Genomic DNA, 13,326 nt, shown 5'->3' with positions numbered 1-13,326 from the left:
CATATATACAAACATTATTTTGTTTGTATATATGGAAGAAGTCAAACAGTATGCGCTTCGTTTCTCCTTCTGCTACAGCAACCTAGGGGAGAGGGAAAGTGATGAGCTGACCCTCTTCTGATTCCCTGGAGTTGGGGACATGGAGAGATCAGGCCTTAGACCGGGCAGAAGCACGTGGGAAAGAATTCAAATAGGGTAAACATTTAATCAGGTTCTCTAGCCATTCTGCAATAGATAAGAACATTTTTGTGGCTTTTAATATATTTTGTTGAGATACTTACTGGAAGGGTCATACCAGTTTACAGTGCCATAAACAATTCATTCTGATCCCCAACTCCCGTCTTTCTCCAACAAATAGATGTGTCCGACGCTGTTCCGGGCTCCTACCTTCTTGGGGTTTATAGTGTAGTGAGAGCAGATGGTAAATATATAATGTCAGGTAATGATAACTGTTATGAAGAAAAATAGAAGGGTAAGAGGAGAGAAGGTGATAGCGATGACGGAGATCTCTTTCAACAGGGTGTTCAGAAGAGTCCTCTTTAAGGACATGATGTTTAGACAGGGGAATGCTCTTCAGTCTCAATCCGAGAAGAAGGAGCCACATATGAATATCTGGGGAAAGAGCATCCCAGGTAGAGGCAGGAGACAGGGTGGTTGTTCAAAGAACAGCAAACAATCAGTTGATAAGATGGAACAGGGTATAACTAAGCCAGAGTGAGTGGTAGGAGGCAGAGAAGCCAGAGGAGGCAGGAGCCAGATCACGGGGAGCCTGGAGACTTGGGTGAGCAGTACGTGTTTTAAATGTCAGTGGGGAGCTATTGGAGGCTTTGAGGATGGTTTCACCACCTGACTTAGCATTTTAAAAAGTTTCTTCTGGCTGCTGAGTGAATAGACTGAAGAGGGGCAAATAGAAACAGAGGACTCATTTGGTTCTTATCCCAGTAGTTCAGACATCAGAGTGTGGTGACCTGGGCTGGGATAATGATATTGGAAACGGGGAAAAGTGGTTGAATCTAGGATGTATTTGAAGGGACAGCCACTAGGACTTATTGAGTAATTAGGATATGGGGACAGGGAAGAAGTTAAAGATTTCTCAGCATTTGGCTTGTGTAACTGGGTAAGTGGCTTTGCGGTTTAATGAGAAGAAGAACTCTTGGGGGAAGTACAGGATTTGTGGCAAACTCAGAAATTGTTTTGAACATATTAATGTTGAGGGACCTGAAAACATCCATGTGGAGATATTGGCCAGAGAGTTAGTATAATGATAAATAATGACTCTGGAGCTCAGGGGAAAACTTGGGGCTGGATAAAAATTTTGGAGTCATTTCATATTAGATTATTTTGAAGCAGTGGACTCTATGTGATTATACAGTTCATGCATGGCTAGAGAATACATGAGGACCAAGGTCTGAACACAGGGAATCTTCAGCAACTGGGGAAGAGGAGAGGCAGCAAAGGACACTGAAGGAATGGACAGAAAGGAAGGAAAGATGATGTGGAAGCCAAGTGAAGAGAGTGTTTGAAGAAGAAGGGAGTGATAATTGTGTCACATGCCACTGAAAAGTGACTCTTAGATATAGAAGAGGTTGCCCCGGTTCTGTGGAAGCATTATTAAACAAATGTTCAAATATTTATATCTTTGTTTTTTGTTTCTCATTTTGCATTTCTCTCATGAGAACAGTTTTTTGTGAAAAGTTACCTTTTGTCTATTACCCATGCCACTCTAGGTCTCTTATGGTTACAGGTATTAGAAACTGTATTCAAAACAGCTTAAGGCAAAAAATGGAATGTATTAATTGTACTGAAAAGTCTGGAGTACTCTGGCTTCAAATACAACTGGGTTCAGGGCAATGATGCGCATCAGGGCTCTGTCTTGGCTCTACATGGTGGGCATAATAGCATAATAATTGGCCTCATAATGCTTGTCTCAGAAGAACAGAGGGAACTTTTCTTTTTTAGCATTTATATTTCAAATTCCATGGAGGAGCTTTGGTTGACCCTGCTTGGCCCACATGCTTAGCCAAGTCATTGTAGAGAAGGAAGTAGGGTACCATAAATGATTTGCCGCTTCACTGTGGGTCATGGGTCCACTCCTGCCGTCATAGCACAGTTGAGGCTCTAAGATGAACAGTCCTACCAGAACTGCATGGATTGTGGGATGTTTCGTTGTGCAAAAGGAAGTTCTGCAGAGCTGGCAATATATTCATTGTATATGGGGTAAAACTGTTATCAAGCAGTATCTAGTATCCAGTGATACTCTTCTAGACCAAAATTGCAGATGTGTTCTCACTTAAGTTCACTTAGTATACAATAAAGAATTTGAAAGATAATTTGAGGTATAATTTTTTGCCTTGTCAAAGAATATTTTGAAAATATGTAAGCCATAATATTCATTACAGGAAAACTAGAAAATACAGATAAAGAAAAGAAACTAGCCTAGAGATTATCAGCAAATTCTGCCTAAAAACACATCTGGTATATACACAAATGTGTATATATATAAACCAAAATCTATGTATATTGTATATTTTTTTAGATGAAAATGAGGCCCAGACTGTTTTGTAACCTACTATTAGCTTAGTTTCTATGATGAATACCTTATCTTATAACACTGTAACATTATTTTACGTTATCTGTTCTGTGGACATTACACCAGTTTCCTAATATTGGCTGTTATTTCCATTTTTTTTCCCTTTTTATTAACTTTTTAAACATTTTTGTTTACTCATTGGATTATTTCTATGAAACAAAAGTCTTATGAAATTACTGGCCCAAAGTGTGTATACTTTTTAGGGGACTTTTGATTCACATTGCTAAATTGCATTTCAGAAAGATTGTCCCAATTTATTTATTCACCAGTGGTGTATGAGAGTGCCATTTCCCTTTATTTTCTCTTTAATCTTTGTCAATCTAATCAGCAAAAACTGATATGTAATTTACTACATTTCTCTGATTGCTGGTTAAGTTACATTGGTATTCAATATGTTTATTGCTCATTTGTGTCTCTCTTATCAATTGTCTCCATCAGTGTTGAAGTAGTAAAGCCATTGCCCTTTGAATTAACAACCCAGACTTGAATATTGCTTTGCCATCAACAAACTTGCTCACATAATTATTTAGTTTGGTCTAAAGAGCTGTCGGAGTTTGTTGTACACGTATGTATCGTCATCCCCATTTTCCAGTGACTGTTCCAAGAACACCTTGCTTGTGAATGAATGGTACAGCTGAACTACCATCCATTCACAGATCATCTCGCTTTGAATCCTGTTTTCTTTAACTTATATCAATCTGAAACGTTAAAAGACCAGCGAAATTATAATGATGTTATTTAGGAATATCATTTGACTCTTAATGTTTGGGCTTTGGATATTTTTATTCCATAGACATTTATAAGTGACTGCTTATAGTAGGCAACCCAGTGCTTGAATATCCTGATAGAAAACTTTTCTCAGGATCTTATTAGTTGAAAATTTTTACATAAAATTAGTTTACTTTTTTTCTCTTGATCTGAGAAACATTATATAGAAAGATTATTTTTAAATAGATGGAATAAGGAAAGAATAGCTAATATTTTTAAATGCCTTTCTTAGCCAACTTTTTCTGCTCTCGAATAATCTACTTTTTCTTTGAATCTTTAAACTGTACAGTGTTTACAAAAGCAGAAATCAATACATTTTGAAGTTTTAAACAAATTTCAGTAGTATTTATTTAAGCTCTAAATACAGACACCTCCCCTCATCCATGAGACTCAAATTACACACACTATTGATTTACAATTGACTTTTATCATTTTGGAGTATAATCTGTTGGTTACTAAGGTGCAGGTGTACAGCTGCTTAAAAACTTTCCAAATTCATTTACTACTTCACTCAGAAGTAGCTAAAGTTGAACAGTAAGAGCAGGTGTTTAAACTTAACAGTAATTCAGTAACTGAACTCTCTACTGTGAATATGTGGTTTTAGTTGAGGTTTTTGCTGTTATCTTTGTATGATAACAAAAAGATATAAACTGATGTTTTTGAAGTTATTGTAATACATGTAATAAATAAGCACATTGTATTAAACATGGGATATATTAAAGCCCATTTTGCATTCTTTGCTTTCTGTTTACAGTAGAGCACCAACAAAAGTTTTGCCTTTCTCCCCCCCCCGCACTCTTTTTTTTTTTCTCTTTTTTTCTTTTTTTTTAGGAGAAGAGCTTAAAAAGGAGAGGCATGTTTGTGATGCCACAATAAAGTCTTGGCACTTACAAATTGAACACTTAACGTTAGTATTTGTAGGCAACTCTGCAAATCCATGCAGTGGTTTTTTGTTGAAAATTTGTTGCAAAAGGTTTACTTTACTTCTAATAGAATACTTATGAGAAGCTAGACAGGATTAAGGATCTGCACCATTACCTACATAGAATTAAGAGGCTATGTTTTAGATGCCTCTGTCTCAGCCGCTTCCATAAAAATTTAATATTAGATGTCAGATATAGCTTTGCATCAGAGTTACTTTTCTATGATGTGAATGATATATAGAAATATTTCTGGTAACATCTCTTGAGAAAAAAGAAATAGCTATTAGTAGAACATCTGAATTACCAAATAATGAAATAATTAGTTCTTATGAAATTATAAAGTGTCAAATGAGTGATTTTGAAGAATATATAGTGTTAAAGCACTGGATAGTTTAAAAACATAAAGCAAGTACAGAAATATAAACTTCCAGAGCTTTGTGTGCCTTAAAATCCTTTCAGTGTGTTAGTACTTGGAAAGGATGTTTGAGGTACCAAATTAGCATTGATGTTTCAGGATTACAAATCTACAAGGATTAAAACAATAATACAGTAGTAATAGTAGAACCATTTATTGGAAACTTGCTTTGTGACAGGTTTTTAAAAATAGAGGGTTTTATTACTGCTGGCTCTATAATAAAATTTTAAAGTTCTGTTTGATGATGCTACCATATTCAGTTTATGATTCCAAGTAGTCCAGTAGACATCACATTAAAAGAAATAGATTGTGTAGAGGAGAATTTATAAACACACTTGCTGTAGGTAGTCCCTCAAGTATCATACAAACAGTAATGAATGTTAAAATGGATTGAGCACTTTGTGCCAAGCACTATACTTTACATAAATTCTCTTCATCTTTCTAACAACTTGGTAACAAATTGGTAAGTACCTCTAGCGCCCTCTAATTCCCGAATGAGGAGACCGAGGTATAGAGAGCTTGTGTGACTTGACCACAGCCACACACATAGTAGGCTTGATGAACTGGAGGATGAACCCAAGGCTGTGGACCTCACGTCTGTGTTGTGGTTGTAATAGTCTTTATTTGATCCGTTACATGTCATAATGTTGAAAAGCATTATAGGCAGTGATTATGAACAGTAAAAATTAAGGGCAGCAATGAGGGTGGAATTTTGGTATAGCTTTTGGCAACTTCATGGCTGCCACATTACTTGCTTTCAAAAAAACCGTCAGTGAAATCTGCAGATTGCACTTCTGCTCATGAGTAACATTATTTCATTAATTTTTATTTTAATCTGGATAATGCATTATTTTTCCCCTTTCAAGCAATATGGCAACATTTTAATCCTACTCCTATAATTGATATCGTTAACTCATCTTTATGTGACTATGTATAGTATTTGATACGGACCTTGGGTGGAAGGGTATTAATAATAGCTTATTAAGTGATCACATTGTTTAAGATCCTACTTATAATTTTTTAAACTATTTTATTCAGGTTGGTTTGGCTTCTACAAATGCAGAACTAAGAGGATTTATAGATCAGAATCTCAGTCCAACCAAAGGTAAGGACAGTTGAATAAAATTTTTCTCCATTGAGCTAGTTTTATTGCATTTGTTTTATAACACAAGCAGCTACATGAGGAATTACTTTATATATAATAATAATTATATAATATTACTGTGTTATCATATGCACAATAACTTTCATCATATAAAAGTTGAGGTGGGGAGAGAGAGAGAGAGTGTGTGTGTTGTGTGTGTGTTTTATTTGAGAGACCCTACTTGCTAGTGGTTTACTTTGTAAGGAATACAGTAGGATGAATGAATATATATGTGATTCCTTTGTCTAATATATGGTTTACCAGGGGAAAGCTTATATCAGAAATCTGACCCTTCCTTACAAGAATTTGTGCAGGACACTGTCAGTATCTTTCACTATGTATCTTTCAACAGTATCTTTTAGTGTGTAGAAATAACATACTGAAACCTTTATGGTTGAAATGATAGGACGTTTGGGACTGGCTTCAAAATAATCCACTGAGGGAAGAAGAGTAAAGTGAGTGGAATTATAGATAAAACAGAATTGTCTATGAGTTGGTTAATTGTTTCATTTGGGTGATAGTTACATGGAATTTCACTATTCTTTTCTCTCTTCCTTTGTATATGTTTAAATTTTTCCATTATACATATACAAAGGTAGAAACAAACTGTCTACTATTACAGTACAGACGTCTATGAGAGAAACATCAACTTCCTCAAAGGCTTTATGTCTAAGGTGGGGTATATATGTCTAAAGTGGAGAGAAGGCTAGAGAAATCTGTATTTTAGTATAAAAACTTCTAGCTTAATTAGTAGTAATGGTCTATAGAATTACTCTAAGAATTTAAATGTATTATGAAGCAATGAAAGTGATTCTTGAAAGTCTTGATGCTTCTCATTTTTCCCCCAGTTTTTTTGTATTGTGGTAAAATACACATAACATAAAATTTACCACTTCAACTATTTTTTAAGTGTACAGTTTGGTGGCATTTAAGTACATTCGTATTGTGCAACCACCACCACCATTCATATGCGTAACTCTTCATCTTGCAAAACTAAAATTCTGCACCCATTAAACAACAACTCCCTATTTCCTTCTCTAAATCTCTGGCAAGGACCATTCTACTTTCTGTATCTATGATTTTCACTACTCTATGTACCTCAAATAAGTAGAATTATACAGTATTTGTCTTTTTGTGACTGGCTTATTTTGCTTAGCATCTTCAAGGTTCACTCATGTAGCATATGGCAGAATTTCCTTCCTTTTTAAGGCTGAGTACTATTCCATTGTGAGTATGTACCACATTTTGCTTATCCATTCATCCATCAATGGACACATGGGTTGCTTCCATATTTTAGCTACTATGAATGATGCCGCTGTAAACATGGGAGTACAAATATCTTTTCAAGACCCAGCTTTTTCAATATATTCTTAGGAGCGGAATTGCTGGGTCATATGTTAATTCTATTATTTTTCATTTTTTGAGGAATTGCCATTTCATTTTCCACAGCAGCTGCACCATTTTACATTCCCGTCAACAGTGCACAAGGGTTCCAATTTCTTTACATCCTTGCCAACACTTCTTTATTTTTATTATAGCCATCGTTGTAGATGTGAAGTGATATCTTATTGTGGTTTTGATTTGCATTTCCCTAATGACTAGTAATATTGAGCATATTTCCATGTGCTTATCGGCTATTCATTTATCTTCTTTGAAGAAATGTCTGTTCAACTCTTGCCAATTTTTGAATTGGATTATTTGTTTTTTGTTGTTGAGTTCTAGCAATTTTTTATATGTTCTGCATGTTAATTCCTTATGAGAAGAATGATTTCTTCCATTCATTAGGTTGTCTATTTGGTTTCTTATAGTATCCTTTGATGTGCAAAAGTTCTTTGTTTTGAAGTCCAGTTAATCTATTTATTTCTTTTATTGCCTGTGCTCTTGGTGTCATTTCCATTGAATGGTTGCCAAATTCACTGTCATGAAGATTTTCTTAACTGTTTTCTTCTGAGAATTTTATAGTTTTAGCTCTTAGGTTTAGGTCTTTGATCCATTTTGAGTTAATTTTGTATATGCTATAAAGTCAGGGTCAAACTGACATAAGGATATCCAGTTTTCCCAGGACCATTTGTTGAAAAGACTGTCCTTTGACCATTGAATGGTGTTAGTACCTGTCTCAAAAATCAGTTGGCCATATATATGAGGATTTATTTCTGGACTTTTCATTCTATTCCATTGGTCTATATGTCTGTCCATATGTCAGTACCATAATGTCTTAATTACTGTAGTTTTGTAGTAAGTTTCAAAGTCAGAAAGTATGAGTCCTCCAACTTTATTCTTCTTCCAGATTGTTTTGCCTATTTAGGACCTCTTGCAATTCCACGTGAATTTGAAGGTTACATTTTCTATTGCTGTGAAAAAAGGCTGTTAGATTTTTGATAGCGATTACATTGAATCTCTAGATCACTTTGGTTTTTATTGACATATTTATGAACATATCCAATTTACCTAAGTCTTCTTTAATTTTACGATTTCTTTTTGAAGTAATGAAAATGTGCTGGAAATAGTGGTTGTAGCTATACAATCTTGTGTATATGCTGCAAGTACACTTTAAAAGGTGAATTTTGGAGTATGTGAATTATACTTTGATTAAAAACAGAAGACACTTTCTTCAACTTAATCTCTACTTCCAGCTCTGATTCGTTCTCCCCACCGTTATCAGACTACATGGAAGAAGCTATACACTTACAGTCCCATTCTCAGCTTTCATTCACTTCTCTGCCCAAGGTAATCTGGCTTTTGACTCCATTAATCCATAGAAATTGCCCTTGGTTTTGTCTTTTTTTGTTTTCTGTTTATCAACTTTTGACACAGTTAATGTGCCTCCCCCCCCTTTTTTAAAAATAACCTTTTAATTTTAGAACTGTTTAAGGTTTACAGAGAAAGCACAAAAACAGTGCAGAGAGTTTCCCTACTCATAAACCTCTCACTCGGTTTCTCTACTGTTAACATCCTATATTAATCTAGTGCAGGTTTTATAATTAATGAGCCAATATTGTTACATTATAATGAAGAGAAGTCCATACTTTATTCAGATTTCCTTAGTTTATAGCTAATGCCCTGTTTCTATTCAGGAGAGCATTTGGGGTACCATATTACATTTCATAATCATGCATCCTTCGCCTCTTTTGGCTGTGACAGTATCTCAGACTACGTGTTTTTGATAATGTAACAGTTTTGAGGTATACTGGTTAGGTATTTTGTAGAATGTCCCTCAATTGGGATTTTTTTAAAATAAATTTTTATTTACTTATTTATTAACTGCATTGGGTCTTCATTGCTGTGCGCAGGCTTTTAGTTGCAGTGCTCTGGCTTTTCATTGCGGCAGTTTCTCTTGTTGCGGAGCATGGGCTCTAGGCGCGTGGGCTTCAATAGTTGTGGCTCGTGGGCTCTAGAGGCCAGGCTCAGCAGTTGTGGCACAAGGGCTTAGTTGCTTCGTGACATGTGGGATCTTCCTGGACCAGGGATTGAACCTGTGTCCCCTGTATTGACAGGCAGATTCTTAACCACTGCACCACTAGGGTAGTCTTCAATTGGGATTTTTCTAATTGTTTTTGTCATACTTAGATTGGGGTTATAGATTTTTGAGAGAAAGACCACAGAGATAAAGGGCCATTTTCATCACAACATACCAAAGGTGTCGGCATGACTTATCATTGTTGGTGTGAACCTTGATCACTTGGCTCGAGTAGTGTTTGTCATGTTTCTCTACTGCAAAGCCACTCTCTACCCCTTCCCCCTTTGCATGTCTTTGGAAGAAAGTGCTTATGTGGAGCCCACACTTGAGAAGTGGAAAGTTTGCTCCATTTCTTTGAGTTGTGAGTATCTACATGATTTGTTTGAAATTCTTCCACCCTAGATTTGTCTTTTCTCCCCCGTTTATTTATTTAGTTAATTCTTTATTTACACCAGTAGGGGCTCATGGATATTTAGTTTATACTCTGGGTCATAGTACAACACTACTTCATTTTTTTGCTCCAATTGTTAGGACGATGGCCATTGGGAGCGTTCCGTTGCTTTTCTGTGTCCTTTTGACATATTTCCTGCCCATTCCTCAGATCAGCCATTTTCCCAAAGAGTCCCGATTCCTTTTTATAGAGGAAGTTATTAGAAATCAAGATCTTGGTGCTAAGTGAGCTTGTTGTTACTGGGGTGGTGTCTTTCATTTTGAATCGCTGTTTCTCTTTGTGTCTGTGATACCATACTTTTTAAGTGTTTATAGGAGGCAATACAGAAGCTACAGTATAGTAGCAGTTAAGAACAAGCGTTCTGGAGGACAAGGGTCTAATCTTGGTTGTACTTCTTATACCCCAGCAAATATATAAACCTGAGCAAGGTGATCTCTCTGAGCCAAAATGTCCACATTTGTAATGATACAGATCATGATGGTAAGTTGCTCACAGAGTACGTGAGGATTAAATGCGGTAGGGTGCATACATGACTTAGTACAACACCTAGCACATAGTGAGCATCGTTAAGTGCTTATTCCTTTTCCTCTTGTTAATATTTTCATCTTCCTTTTTGGCAGTTCCCTTCAGTGTACTTTCCTAGCTCCTCTTCTGTTTGTCTTTTTTCTTTGGCGGGGGGGCGCATGCTGCACAGCTTCCAGGATCTTAGTTCACCAACGAGCGACTGAACCCAGGCCCCGGCAGTGAAAGCGCCGACTCCTAACCACTGGACTGCCAGGGAATTCCCTTGTTTGTCTTCTAAATGTTAGTGTTCCATGGGGTTTTGTCTTGGGCTTTTTCTCACCGTATGCATTTTCCCTAGGCAATGTCATCTATTCTCACTGCTTTTGTTATCACTTACTGTGTAAATGGTTGATTCTCCAATCTGTATCTCTGGCCCCAAACCTTTGTCTTAAATTTTTGTATGTTCAGCTGCTTATGGGACACCTTCATCTGAATAACGTATATGCGTCTCAGACTCAATCTGTCTTGTAATTACTGTAAAGTGATTATTTCACCCTCTCAAAACCCATTTTCCTCTTTTCTTTATCTTACTGGAGAGTAGTACCTTCCACCCTTTGCCCAAATCAGAAACTGAAGCATCATCTTTGACTCCTTTTTTTTCTCTCTCTACTCTCACTCAAATCACTTACAAGACTTGTTGATTCTAGCTAAATATCTCAGTTCTCCCCACCCATTTTCTCTATTCCATTGCTATTATCTTAGTTCAGACTACTATAAACCATTTCCTGGGTTACTGTAGCTATTTTGCTTACTTCAAGATATTATTTCTTCCTATTTCATTCACTGTGCTATAGCTACATACTGTTTCTCAAACGCAAATCTGAACAAATCTTCCCAAGATAGAAAAACATTTTTTGTTCCTTATTGCCCTCGGGATAAAGTCCAAACTCCAGTTTAAAAGATTCTTCATGATACAGTTCTTGCTTTCATCTTTAGCCTTATCTCAGACACTTATGCTTCTGCTACATTGAACTACATTCTGTCTGTCCCTCTTCCCCTCCCCGTCTCCTCTCCTCCCCTCCCTTCTCTCTCTCTCTGTCTTTCTGTATTCTCTTAATGCAGAACCTATAATGAACCTATCATGCCTCTCTGACACCATCCTCCACTTCACTCCTGATAGATTCGCATTCACCTGGCTAATTTCTGTTCACTCCTAGCATCTAAGTTTAGGTCTTATGTCTGCTTGGCCCATAAACCTCTGATACTCTCTACTTATCCCGATTGCTGTATTTATCACACTGAACTTTAATTACTGACTTGCTTATTGGTCCCCACCTGACTCCATTAAGTCAGACTTTTTATCTTATTCATCATTGTTTCTCTAGGATAGATATTTCACAGTAACTATCCCAAAGTAGTTTTCCCAACCTGGAACTCTGTTGAAAGAATGTATATCTTTCCTTCTATCTGTAATTCCCTTGGCCCCTGGGCACAGTCCTGTTTACCCTTTAAAATCTAGCTGAGCACGAATTTCTCTGTACCTCCTTGTTACTGTGCCTCCTGTGTGTTAACCTTTGAACCTTGCACATACTTTATTATTTTCCTTGTCACATTGTATTGTGTTTCTTTATATGATTGTCCTTTTCTTTTACTGGACTGAGTTTAAGGGCGGGTTTTTTTTATATTTTTGTCTTTAGAGTCTAGCTTAGTGTCTACCGCAGTTATACATACTCAGTAAATTTTAAAAAATTAATAATTTTCTATTGAAATATAATTAATTTACAGTGTATTTATGGTGTACATCAAAGTGATTCAGTTATACATGTATATATTCTTTTTCATATTCTTTTCCATTATAGATTATTACATGATATTGAATATAGTTCTCTATACTATGCAGTAGGACCTTGTTGTTTATCTATTTTATATATAGTAGTTTGTATCTGCTGATCCCAGACTCCTAATTTATCCCTCTCCTCCCTTCCCCTTTGCATACTCAGTAAATGTTGAACTGCGAGAGCTTGTTTTGCCATAACATCCCCAGACTTTTAATGCAAATATTTATTTATCTAACCTTCAAGAAGTGTATTAAGAAGGAACTTAAGTGCTTTTTGAAACAAAGTATTAAGGTATTCAGTGAGGAAGGTTTCTGAGCTTTTTGTCTTAGGGCATTTATCTAGAGTCAGAGGTCTAAAAGTTACATAATTAATTAAAATAAGAACAAGCCTGAAGATGATTACATTCCGTCATAACCAGGGGAGTAGCAGAGGATTTGAAAGCAGTTGAGTATTTTTATATCCTTGTTATAAATCATGTAATTGTGTATTACTTTTTTAAATGAAAGAAAAAGATACTGTAACTCAGGTCTTAAGTATCTATGGTGTTGAGAGCCCAGCAGAACCTTTGTTGAAGATCAGGGCTTCTTCCATTATCTGGGAGGCACATGCCATTTCTTGGGCTGTATCTTTAGGTGGTTCTGGCGTGTGAAAGAGGCCATATTTGCCTGTAAACTGTATGCAGTCCTTGGGCAGCTTCCCGATCAGCAGCTGCCATGGGCTGAACTGCTCGTGTCCCTGCAGGTAGATGAGACCTGCCGTGTATCCTCCTCTTGTTCCTTTATGTCCTGAGCAGAGCAGAGCCACCTTGCTAGCTCCTTCATTGCTTGCACATTAGATTTAAAATATGCATATTTTTTACTGACTGCCATTTCCTCACCATCGAAGAGCTTGCAGTAGCCTACAGCTGTTGAAATGACAACCTACTAAAAGGAATGCAGCAGCTCAGAAGAGGGAATGTCACTAGATAATCAGATTCCTCCTGTGGAGGCAGAACTAATGGAAAAGGTAAGAGAAAGCACGATGGGAAGAACCGAGAATGGAAGCTCTCAAGAGGATACAGTTGCAACACCGAGAAAGTTGTTTTGGAACTAAAAATATATTCACAAGTCTTAAATCTAAGGAAGATTGAAAATAAAAAATGGCCAAAGATGTACCATGAGCAAAGCAATATCGATATCAAATAAATATACTAACAGCCTCAAGTTATTAAAGGGACAAAGAGAAATATTGTATTGT

The 13,326-nt window shown here is 36.4% G+C and overlaps 1 protein-coding gene across 2 annotated transcripts in view; it reads left to right on the top strand.

Annotated features, from left to right (window-relative positions):
- Positions 1 to 13,326, top strand: part of TFDP2 (transcription factor Dp-2) — a 168,394-nt gene that overhangs the window by 43,655 nt on the left and 111,413 nt on the right. For both annotated transcript variants that reach the window (XM_057738179.1, XM_057738178.1), the window contains exon 3: positions 5,735 to 5,801. In XM_057738179.1, coding sequence (XP_057594162.1) covers positions 5,735 to 5,801 — 67 coding nt within the window. The remainder of the gene's footprint in view (positions 1 to 5,734; positions 5,802 to 13,326) is intronic.

This window comes from Hippopotamus amphibius, chromosome 6, assembly GCF_030028045.1.
Source record: "Hippopotamus amphibius kiboko isolate mHipAmp2 chromosome 6, mHipAmp2.hap2, whole genome shotgun sequence".
Taxonomy (NCBI): Eukaryota; Metazoa; Chordata; class Mammalia; order Artiodactyla; family Hippopotamidae; genus Hippopotamus; species Hippopotamus amphibius.
This window is presented reverse-complemented; position numbering and strand designations above follow the sequence as displayed.